We start from the raw sequence: 12676 nt of genomic DNA, 5'->3' as shown, positions 1-12676 counted from the left end.
CCTAACTATAAATTGGAAATAAAGCAGTACATTGCTGAACCAGGATCTGCTGTTGCATTGGAAATTCAAGAATGAATATTCAAACCTGAAGCAAGTGCTGAGAAAATACTTGGGCATACCTGTTGCATCAGTATTCAGTGATTGAGTGTTCAGTGTTGCTGAACAGATTTATGATAGAGAAGAAGTAGGTTACTTCCTGAAGTGCTTCCAAATCTCGTATTTCTGAAGTTGAATCTGGCAGAACAGGAATTAATTTTGCATTTCAAAGAACTGCTTGTGTACTAATGTTTAATCTCTTGAGAATCCATATTCTTCTTAAAGGTTCACATAACATTTTGTACATGCAAATGTACATTCGCATCTCTTGAGAATATATATGTATATACATATGATATGCAATAGATATATACATAGCAAATTTATTTTTGACATGCTGAAAATAACATACCATTTCTGTTTAATAATCTTATGTATCGGAATCGATTAAATATTGGTATCGGTTCCAAAAATTATCGGCGAGTACATCGGCATCGGTAAATTTTCAGCTTCGTCACATACCTACTGGAAACTAAATTTTTTTTTTTTTTAAAAAAATGTAGAGAAACTTACGAAATGACGACATAATGTTGGTACAAGTTTGAAAGCTACAGATACGTAAAGGCACTGATAAAAATGCCATGGGCATACAAAAAGAATGAACTAAGAAAGACTACTGAACAAAATTGCAGAAATGAGACTAAATAAGGTGGAGAGTGTGGCAGCGATTAGGGGGGGGGGGGGTTGAGCGGGGGCAGTTGCCCACCACTTTTCGCCACTTTTGCCCCCATACTATGCTAAACCATTATCTACAAAGGGAAATATACTGTCTTTGCCCCTGCAGTTTTGATACCTTGCAAACCCAGTTTTGAAACCCAATCGCCGCCCCTGTGGAGAGATATAACATCTCAACATTGCGGAGAGGCTTTGTTTTAAACTTGTGAAAAATACTGAGAACAAGATTATGACGATGACATGCAGTACGGTCAAAGTATACATATTTGTACAGTCACCAGCAGTGGTAGAAGTCGATATTGAAAATTTTGGCATTAAAGTCCTCTTATCGGAATACAGTTAGGCAATACCCATAATGCTTTGCAGGGAAGAGAGTATTTTAGGATCTAGGAGTCCAATTCTTATTGCGGTGACTGTACAAAAATTCAAGTAACACAAAGTACATCCCTCCTTTGCACAAATAAAAGTACTGGAAGATATTTCTGGGGTTCCAGCTCAGGTATATAAGTAAGTTTGTAGCTTTTCAAATTATGGCATGCTGATTGACATAAAATGTAAAAGGGGCCAGTATTGAGGAAATTGTATTTTAACTGAGCTGATATCAATGCTAATGTATTGATATCAGAAAGTTTTGGTTGAAATTTAATCACAAACAGCAGCCAATATGTTTTCCAATCTCTGGGTATTTCATGGGGTCTGCAAAATACTCGTTTTTACGGAGTCTACGCATCCTGAAAATTATGCAAAATTTGAAATTTTCCATTTCTTTTGCACTAGTGTGAAAAAATTGGTTTTGTGTTTAAATGGCAGTTACATTAATATTCTAAAGTAGGGTTGAGACAGATTAATCAGTATCAGTCCATACAGGCATGTTGGTCTATTGGTAAAATTATTCATAATCTTACCGATCCGATATATCTATACAATGGAACCTGGATTTTACATTTTTCAGAGAACCAAGCTGTAAAAACTTAAAATGCAGGAAAAAGTCAAATCAGCGAAAATTTTATAACACTTTGCTACGTTGGGACCATCTAGATTGAATGTAAGATGTGGAAAATGTAACATCAAGGAAAGTAAAATCAGGGATCTACTACAGATATGTTGTAATTAGTGCAATATTATCTCATTGTCATACTATTTTTTGATATAAACATATAATCTGCATTCTGTACTTTTTTTCAAAAGTACATATCTAAATATGCAGCTCCTTTTGCATTGAAGTCAGCTGGTAACATATATTTCTTAGTCAATGGATCATTCAGGTTCTTCCAGGACCATTTAGATTTTTATATTGGATCAGAAGAAAATCGGTTTTCGGTATCAGTAAATTTTATATCAGCACTTTATTAGTATTGGCCAAAATTTCATATCGGTCCATCCCTGTTCTAAAGTAATCTTTAAATACTCAAAACTCATGTAAACTAATGTGGTTAGAATATTCAAGCATTGATATGTATCAGGATTGGTGGGAATTAGTAAGAATACAGCATCATTTGAGTTGGTGTTGTAAGTCCACTATATGCACAGATAGGCTAATTGGGACTGGACCTACAGTTTAAAGTGTGATCCAAACCACTGTATGCCTCCACCAGGTACCGAACCTGGGACCCTTGATTACAAGGTGACAATGCTACCACTGCACCATCGGGAAGGCCTCAGCATCATTTGAAAATGGGGTTCTACTCCATGCAAACAACAAAATATATTAATCTGAAAATTATTAGTGTTCTTCATTGCATTAAGGTTTAAATGTTTGTGAATGCACATAATTTCAATATTTCACCAACATAAATTATTAGCATCTCTAGCCTATATGCTTTATGGACAAATGAAGTCAAATGTTGCTACATTTTTAAAGCATCACACACGTAACACATATTTGTGAATGCTTTTCGTGCATTCAGGCTGTCATCATACTAAAGATATTTTTCCCATTTGTTAGCAGACACCACAACGTGCTCCATAATTCTATGAAATCAATTCATTATGAATATTTTAATCAAACCTCATGTCTAGAACATTACACTTTGTATGGGAAGTGTCACACACATAATGCTGGAATGTTCCAAACTCGTTTTTCAGAGCGAAGATGTATTTATATTTTTACAAAAGCATTATTATAATATGTACGAGAGTACTTAAAAGATTTCCGCGAAACTTACTTGTAATTGTTCGATTAATTTCGGTGGCCTCTGCCACCATCCACTTGGGAAACTAGATGCTTCGCCCAACAGTAAAGTATCGAGTTTCCCAAGTAAATGGTGGCAGAGGCCACCGAAATTAATCGAACAATTACAAGTAAGTTTCGCGGAAATCTTTTTAGTACTCATGTACATATTCTAATTACCTACCGCATTTTTTATTCTCTTTAACATGAAAAAGGATTATATTTTTAAAGAAGCATGACTCAATTCATTTTCCATGCAAAAACAAAACTAGCACCCATGCAACATCTCTTTGTCTTACCTTGTGACTAAAGTATCTCCCCATGGTACTCGCCTATCAGCTGGACCATGCTGTTGGTTGTAGTCCTCTATGTGAGGGTGATGCATTTGCGGCTGCGGCATTTGAGGCTGTGACCATGTTCTCCTCTGATTCTGCTCGTGCAGGTAGAACTGCTGCTGATCTCCAGACAAGGATGTCGAGATTGAAGACGTTGGTGCCATCTGGATTCTTTGATGATTCTCCGATCCAGATACGATTGTTTGGATTTGCTGTTGCTGGTTTGCCAACCTTTGAATGTCAGCTTGGATTTCATGAAGACTGGTATTCATTCTAGAAAACAAAAAATAACATCACATTTGTAAACTCAGTAACAGCTAGTTATGTCATGAATGTACATTCTTACACAGTCCATGCAGATACTGGAGATACAATAGCAAATTAACCATTCAAGCACATCATGGAATGTTGTTCACTTAATATGTTAAATCATTAAATATCAGATATTGGTATTGTCAAGCTTTATCAGGGTTTCTACAGAGGGAGAGTCCGAACTTCTTTCTGGATTTAATGTTGAATGTAGTGCAGGGAGATTTGCTGTAATTTTTGTCTGAATATGCTAGTATCTTATTTACGAGTGTTTAGTTTAGAATCATACTATTGGATGGGAATACATTTTCATATTTGTTTTATTTAAAAGTTATCATTTTAGGTTTTATTTATGTTCGTAAAAACAAAATTCCTTGAATTTTCCAGGTATTTTAGACCCAAAAATTAGGGCAATTCATGTAGTTCAACATGTATGTAAAAAAGTCACTATATTTTAACTACACACTAGACTTAGAATGTCACTTAACCAAGTTTTTTTTTAAAGAATATTTTACATAGTTCAAAACATGACCTCTTTTCCTTGTGTGTTTAATACACAATTTCTACTTTAACTACCAATAATACTCAGTAAATCAAACTAAAGTAGATTGTCTACAACAAATTAAAAATTTCTTGCTTATTCTGTTCTCCTCTGTTCAAAAACTTGCTTTGAGTGCATTAAAAAGGAAAAAAAAAATCCAGAATCACAGTAAATTTCCATACCATTTCCATGACTTTTCCAGAAAAAGTAAATTCTCTGATTTTTCCACGATTTCCAGACTGGTAGACACCCAGTTTATACTGGTATTTTACTAGTACCAGTTATATTTAAAAAATACAGATCTAAAATAGTCAGAATATTAAAGAACTTGCCAATGAATTAGAGTATTCACATCTACCATACATATTTTCAGAAGTTGAAGTGTCAGCCATGAATAATAGTTCACCTTTTCCTACTGCCAAGCAGATTGAAAGAGAAATTCAGAATATATGAAAGAAAGTATTTCTTTTAAATGCACACTGCTTGCATTGCATAAGACTAAACACCAATCTCTCAACAGAATGATCATGCCTTACATTTTTAAATAAGTGAAAAAATTAAAAAATATATCTTACTTGGCTATTGATTGTTGATATTGCTCCATGTCCATGTTTTCTATGTCAGGAGTCTTCCTCTCTTCCACGAAAGGAGCAGAACCATCAAGCCATTTGTGTTCCACCGACCTGGCATCTTCAGTTATTTCCTGTTTAATGAATAATATCAATTCTGTAAGTTCACTACTTCATTCAATGACATTACATTATTTAATTGCAACAGTAATTCTAAATGTAAATATCTGCGAAAAGATATCTGTAAAAAAAAAAAAAAAAAAAAAACCCTCGTTAATCCAGACCTTGATAAGCTGGACTTCGCTTAATCCGGACAGTCAAAAGAGAAAAAAAAACAACAGACTGCAAGATTTTAAATGTGGCTAGAAGTCAGCAAGAGAACTTCCCAAAGAAAAGGCAGTCACCACTGATGAAATTCTGTTTTCCGCAGACTTTGTACTGTACTGTATAGTGTATTTAGGCCTATGCCCTTTACATACACCATAATAAACGTGTTTTGTTGCTATAAACGAAGTTTTAATGCACTTTCTACTGTTCATTTAGGTTATTTCAGTTAATCCGGACTTTCGTTGAACCAGTCAACTTACCCCCCCCCCCCCTCCCAAGTCAAGATTAACAAGGTTTTACTGTATATAAATGTAGCACTGAGCCGATACTTTTGCAGCATATTGGTCTCTTGCAGGGTCCACAAAAATGCCACACAACACTTTTGAGGAGACTAATTATTAGCAAGAAATGTTAACTGGACATTATTCATTGTCTAGTACTTTAAACAATATTTTTTCTAACACTAAGTAGGTTCAATTCCCAACACCAGCAAAATAAATTTCACGTGAAGACAAGAGAAGATGTGCTCTCTTGAAACATAGTGTTAGAATAAGTATAGTTTAAAGCACTAGACAATGGACATATGCTGATGTGAAACCACTGTCGCTAACATTTAGAGAATTATTAGATACCCAGTGTGGACCCGAAGTAAAGTTAAATTTCAGAGTCGAATCATCCTGGTACCAGGTACCAGTGACACCCACATGCTCACTGCCAGATGAGTTGGATTCCAGCATGATTTCTAGTACAGTACTTAGATTTCCCTGTGAATGTGCCTACTATAGGCATACTGCAACTTATAAATGTTCATTGGGTACACATGTGGACATGTATCAACAGGGTTGGTAACAGTATGCAATATGTTACATCTCATGTGATATTAGGAAAGTTTTAAAGGCAAACTCTGGTAGATTGCTACCATGAAATAGTTCCGATGGAAATTTATACATCAAATTTATAAAATTCTGAACAACTTTGAATTGTTACAACTCAAGTATTGATAAAAATTGGTGAGTGTTTTTTTTTCTTAGTCCACTTTATGCACAGATAGGCTAATTGGGACCGGCCCTAGAGTTTAAAGTCGGATCTGAACCACAATGAGCCTACACTGAGTATTGAAACCCGGGACCACTTGATTACAAGGTAATGACGAAGAGTATTGATTATGGCTTTAGATCAAAATGGCATTGGTTCAGCCCTAAATAAAAAAAAATATACTGTGTCTGTTTGTGTCTATATAAATTCTAGTTCCTGTGTACCTATTGTCAAAACATTTGCTCTATGTAGTAATTGATAATAAAAAAAAAGGTGTAAAATGATCATTGAGACATCCTGTAACAGCAACTTAATAGTGAGAAAAATCATACAATGCTGTAAACTTACCAAGTACCACACAAAACATGCACTGAGTTATACATCTAATTCTTTTTCAAAATACACTTTCTGTAGCAAATATTTACTATCATCATTTCTAATTCTTCGATTTTCAGGTCTTCACATGTAATGTTTCTTGTATTTCTGTACACAATCCTTTTTAATGTAAAATGTGATTATTATCTAAACCTTATACTGATTTCAGAAAATCAAATTGGTTGAATGCATATGCAACAAAAGTTTATGAGTTTTACAAAGTTCTTTGTTTTCAACTATCTTTGACTTAGACATATCCTTGTTATTTGCTATATTCACCTAAATAAATATGCACAATGCAACTACAGTACTCGACTAATGTGCACTTGCATTTTATATACAGGGTGTCATTTTAATGGCACCCACAGACCACGGAAACATGTAGAGGACATCAAAACAAACAACGTTTCTCAGAAACATTTTTCTCATTTGTGTGTCGTTTTGGTGCTACAGTCGTTCAAAAAAGCCTGTTTTGCCACCTGAATGCTGGCAACCACACACAACATTTGATTGAATTTGTGACATCATATCCCGTCGTGAAGCAATGCGTTCCAGGGTTGGCAGGAACACACATATTCTGTGGAAAATGACATAGCTACAATCAGCCACATTATGTACCGTAAAACGAAACGAGAAAACACGTTCTGTAACCTAACAGGAAGTAAACAAACAATACGAGAAACGGTAAAAAGAAAATCGAATTCAAGTAAAAGTGGTCATAATGAATTTTGTCTCAGCTTACAAGTCAAATATTTGCAAATTTATTTACCAAGTTGGCATCTACAATTTAGTCTTATCCACTTTGTCCTTCCAATACTAGTTGTCTGTGACACACTGAACAGATAACAAAATAGAAATGAAAGAACTCAAAATTCCTAAGGTAAGCAACACATAGGTTAATATAACGTATATTCAGGGCATTATGAGGCAAGTGGCAAAAATGGTTGAAAATACAGGGATATTAGTAGTAGTAATACAAATTCTCCGACGACTGTGTTTATCTATGCACCGGATACACATGTAATAGTTTGCAACTGTGAACAGGACAGTATATTCGATACTGATTCATCATTACATTGTTACTGTGGTTGTACGTGTTTTACCCGTAATGTAACAAGGTGAACCTCGGATACTTTCCTTATCAGCACAAAAGTACCACATGGCAGCTGGACACAAACCTGTAGATATCAACTTTGCAACGAGATTTGCAAATATTTGACATGTAGCTGGGCGTAAACAGCCACATGTAAGCTGGAAGTCCAATAAAATTTATTGTTGTTGATATTTGGCATGTAGGCTGAGATAAAATCCGATATTGACACCTCATTTTGAATACTTTTTTTTACCATTCTCATATAGTTGGTTCACTTCCTCCTTCCCCAGAGATGACTGTTGATCTTCTGGCTGGTAGGCTATGATGTTCGGTCTACTGGACGCGTTTCTCGCTTCGTTTTACAGCTAATAATGTGGTTGGTAGTTTGTCATTTTTCACAAAATTTGTGTGTTACTTGCAACCCTGCCGTGTGCTGTTTCGCCGCAGAAAATGAAGCCACAGATACGATCAAATGTTGTGTTGGGTTGCCAGCATCCAGGCGGCAAACCAGTCTTTTTTGAACGGCTGTAGCGTGGAATCGACGCACCAACGAGAAAAATGTTACTGAGAAAAGTTGTTTGTTTTGATGTCCTCTATACGAATCTGTTGTCCGTGGGTGCCATTAAAATGACACCCTGTATAAAAGAAATTGGTCTTTCACATTCATAAAGTACTTCATGCCTACTTGACATTCCAACCAAGGTAGTCCCATAGGAAGGGCACATGACTGTCACATAGAAGACTCAGGTTTGATTCCTGGAGTTAGTATCCTCAGGTGGGATTTTCCCTAACAATGTTCCTGCAAAAAGTGGCTCAACCTGTTATCAGTTGGTAACACTGGGTGTTGTCCCACACCGTGGCCATGCTAAGGTGTCATGCTTTGGACTCTAGCTACGGGATGCATGCACGTTCCGAGTCTCCTGGGAGGAAGAGTAACAACTTTCCTCCTGAGATTTCGGCCTGTGTATGGAACTAGTGGCCACCCACCATCATGAGGAAATTGGGGAGCTGTGAATGAGTAGTGTAACCCAGTCATGGAAACGTACAACAATGACTGGGGGTTTGTCATCGGTACGTAGGCCCTGGCCCTCACAGGTTGTTGCATCACGGGTTACCGTATTTATTTTTATCTTATTAACCCTGGGTGTTAATGCAACAGGAGCGTGGTGCTTTCAAGTCACCTCCAGTATGTTAGAGGTTTGAGAAAATGTGAGGCCCTACTCCTGCATCTTCCCTTGTGCCTTTGTGGCACGTTGCATGGGAAAAGCTTTACATTTTTCTTGACATTTCAGCTTCATTTCAAAAAGCTTACAAAAGAAAGAGGCCCAGTCCCAGATTTGTGCCGTTCGAATCCCACTATAAACTGTACATCCAGTTCTGATTAGCCTTTCTGAGCATAAAGTGGACATACCAAGTTGTAATGAAAGAAAATGTCTCATGAACATTACACATGCTGGCGAAACACTTCTTTCTAAAAAGATAATTAGAGACATGGAGTGACTTCACACTTTACCATTATGATGGTGTTTATAAGCATAAAATCGAAATTAGTTAATTTACTTACGTAAAGTGTGTATGAAGTTGTCGTAGACGACGTTTCGGTGTCAACTGACCCCTTCTTCAGGTGATGAAATCGGCTATTACGTGCCTACGTAAAGCTTCGTCATTTAGAAAGGATCAAGGTATATGTATGGACAGGTTGAATGTTAGCATAACTAATGACTAAAACATGATAAAACTGCTACAAAAACTGTTAAAACCCGTGATGTTACTCTATCACAGCTCCATGTTGACAGGAACATGTATGTTCAATTACTATTAAAAATTGTTAAAAGCGGTGAGGTTACCCTAACACTGATACACGTAGACAGAAACTGGTAATAGGTAATACCTTGAACCTTTCATATGACGAAGCTTAACTTAGGCACGTAATAGCGGATTTCATGACCTGAAGAAGGGGGCAGTTGCCACCGAAACGTCGTCTATGACAACTATATAGTCACTTTACGCACGTAAATTAACTAATTTCGATTTTATGCTTACATATGATAGTAAAATGAATTCAGCAATGATGGTGTTTAGTGTTAGTCACCACAAAGTTATCATGATCTGGTTAACTGCAATGCTAAGACTGCAACTACATTCTAATATGAACGCTGTTTAGTTCTTGCCTAACACTAGATCAAAGCTACAGAAAGGATGTTATTAAATGCCCTCTTACGCTAATCCTTGAAAGTCCTTCAACTTCATGCTGTACCTGTAGCGTGAATGGCCTCTGAGGTTTCATGGTGGGCTCAACCATTTCCCCGTTTGTGTCTTTTCCATCATCACTCTCGGGGGTCTTCATGTAAGAACCCTTTCCCTATAAAAAAAAACAAAAAACAATAGAGCAACATGTATCAATAAAAAAGAATAAATCTTTCAAAAGTTATAACCAAGACAGACATAAATAGGGGTTCCTGCGCTAAATGCAGGGGTGGAAACAAGTCAAAGGGTCAATATTACTCATGTAAATGACCAATAGACCCGAAGACCACCAAGTAAATATATATACAGGGTGACTGGTAATTAGATGTATTCCCTGAAAGGGGTTAAAGTAGAGAAAATTTGCAATAAATTTGACCATATGATACCCCGCCCGAAAATTAGTAGTTTTCGAGATAATCAAATTTCTATTGTTTTTTTTAAAAAATGACAATTTTCCACATAAAAAGATGAATTGAGAAAAAACTGCTCATTGTATGGAATTTATGTCAGCATTTCCTGATAGCTAACAAATAAGTGGTTCGTTGAAAAAAACGTTTTTCCAAAATAACAATCACATGCAAGTAACGGGTGGGTCTAAACTTACACTCTTAGTTTCCTTGGCAATGTATTAATAACAAAAATGGTATGACATGAAGCTTACAAATTACTTAAATTCCATCCTTGTGTCATCTGCTATCCAACAAGGTACAAATGTTGCTAACATTCACATTTGTGTTCAAGAAATAATATTTCATTCATCTTATGCCCTTCCATAATTCTTTATCGGGAATAAAAAATCCAATAATCATAATAATAAAATAATCAAGAAGTCTTAGGTGGGCAGGCCATGTGGCATGAGTGGGACAGGAAAGGAGAGTTTACAGGATTCTTGTTGGGAAACCTGATGGTAAGAGACTAGTAGGAAGGCCAAGACAAAGATGGAGGGATAACAGCATCGGAATAGGTATCGGTTCAAATTGGTAATTCCTCAGCCTCCATTACCTAACATTAACAAAAGCTTTGACTCATTTCTCTTTCTGAGAAACACAGTGGGGCTCTTCTCTTACCTTTGAAACAGCCTGTAAAAATGCAGCCTTGCCTACTTTCTGCCTCTGCCTACTCATCACAACCTCCATTTTCACCTTCTCGCTCTCAATTCGCCTCCTTTTTTCTTCCAACTTCATCCGGATATTGTGAAGCTGAGAAGCCATCACGTGATTATTAGGATTAGATTCATCTGTAATAAACAATGTTTATGAATTATTTTAATGATGATCCGAAGCAAATAAATAAAAAAAAAAAACAGGAATGAAAATTTTTGCAGTGTTTTGCAGCTCTCAAAGAAAATAAACGAAGGATTAGGAATTATGGGAAGGTGCGGATACGAGTTGCTTTGGCACAGACAGGTTGTTGTTCTCTGTCCGGTCAGAATGTAAAAGTTACAAATTCCCTTTCTTGACTCATCCAGTAGAAAGGTGGAGCTGAATTGATAGGTTGTGGAATTTGTAAGACTAAGTACCTGAATTGATCGGAGACAATGGAAAAAAGGCACCAAAACAACAGCAACAGGTATATGTAATAGAGATGAGCATTTGAATCTGAAATTACCGTATTTACGCGTGTATAATGCGCACTCTGGTTTTGGATGGGTAAAAGTGACAAAAAAATTATATCTCGTATATAATGCGCAGTACAATCTAGTTTCAAGAAATGGCTTTCTTAGTTTTAGGTTGTCAATCTGTTGCTATGCTGATCAAGAGTGAATGACATCATACCTATTGAATTCCTCATTATTCCTTTTTCAAAATATATACTTATTCTTTTCGTGCCTAATGTAACATTTATACGAGGCACATTCAGGACCTTCCAAATAGCAGTTAGCAGCACAAGATTTCTTCCATTAAGGAATTTACACACTCCATGTATGTCATATTATTTGGCCAGTAATACGTTTTAATTTTTATTACCTTTTTCCTTATGTTTTCTTTCATCCAAAGTACCATAAAAATCAGAACATTTCTTCATTTTTTGATGAACTTATTTCAACCGCATTTCACATTAGTGAAGTTATCTTGTATGGAATACTGTTTCCATGTTCAGAAACTGCAGGATTCAAGCTTTACAACAATATATAACATCATAGGGTTGCGCAAGCATGAAAAATCAATGCAAGTGTACCAAAACCATGTAATGACCCTGTACAGTTTCACGTTGGCTGTCTGAATTATTCCGTGCATAATACACACCACAGTTTTTGGAGGCAAAAATTTTGGAAAAAAGTGCACATTATACATGAGTAAATACGGTATTCAAATTCAAATCCTAGACATTCTATCTCCATTTTCAAAGATTCAGATCTAACCCCCCCCCCCCCCATGCCACTGGGTGATGGAAGTTGCATCTCCTGTGGTCAATGGAGTTCATATTGAAGTGATGAAAAAAGTTTTCCCTGATTTCTTCACACGTTTCACCAGTTTGTACCTTTTCATGAATCCATATGCTCACAACGAGACGTATCTCAATAGTGAATCATCTTGTATCCACCATTGTTTGTAACACACAAAACAACAGTCACTTCGAAAACACAAGGTGGGAAACTAAATACAACGTGTCTTTTAACTGTGGCATTCGGATGGACTTCTATTGGAAAACTTGACTCCTAACCATAGTATTTGAACTGACTGACCTCTACCAGAAAACAGGTGAATTATTATGACTTGATTGATTTGTTTTATTTTACTTCGCTTCTTGTGCTGCTTTTGGCTAATTTGCGAAGATGGGGATGAGTGATGATATGATGAAATTGATGAATGGACACTCACAAACATCCATGCTCAGGCCAGGATTCGAACCTGGGACCCCTGGCATCGTAACACGATGTGCTAACCACTCCGCCACGGTGGC

General features: G+C 36.4%; 1 protein-coding gene across 11 annotated transcripts in view; it reads right to left on the bottom strand.

Moving 5' to 3' along the window:
• Positions 1–12676, bottom strand: part of Patronin (calmodulin-regulated spectrin-associated protein patronin) — a 191259-nt gene that overhangs the window by 56033 nt on the left and 122550 nt on the right. For 9 of the 11 annotated variants that reach the window (XM_083112650.1, XM_083112657.1, XM_083112653.1 and 6 more), the window contains 4 exons: positions 10840–11009; positions 9747–9887; positions 4702–4829; positions 3241–3549 (listed from right to left, as the gene is read on the bottom strand). In XM_083112650.1, the coding sequence (XP_082968776.1) occupies positions 3241–3549; positions 4702–4829; positions 9747–9887; positions 10840–11009 (748 nt within the window). The remainder of the gene's footprint in view (positions 1–3240; positions 3550–4701; positions 4830–9746; positions 9888–10839; positions 11010–12676) is intronic. The other 2 variants (XM_083112652.1, XM_083112660.1) reach the window with 1 other exon arrangement.

Source organism: Lepisma saccharinum, chromosome 26, assembly GCF_977018435.1.
Source record: "Lepisma saccharinum chromosome 26, izLepSacc3.1, whole genome shotgun sequence".
NCBI classification, from domain to species: domain Eukaryota; kingdom Metazoa; phylum Arthropoda; class Insecta; order Zygentoma; family Lepismatidae; genus Lepisma; species Lepisma saccharinum.
The sequence above is the reverse complement of the archived record's forward strand: the minus strand, read 5'-3'. Positions and strand labels throughout refer to the sequence as shown.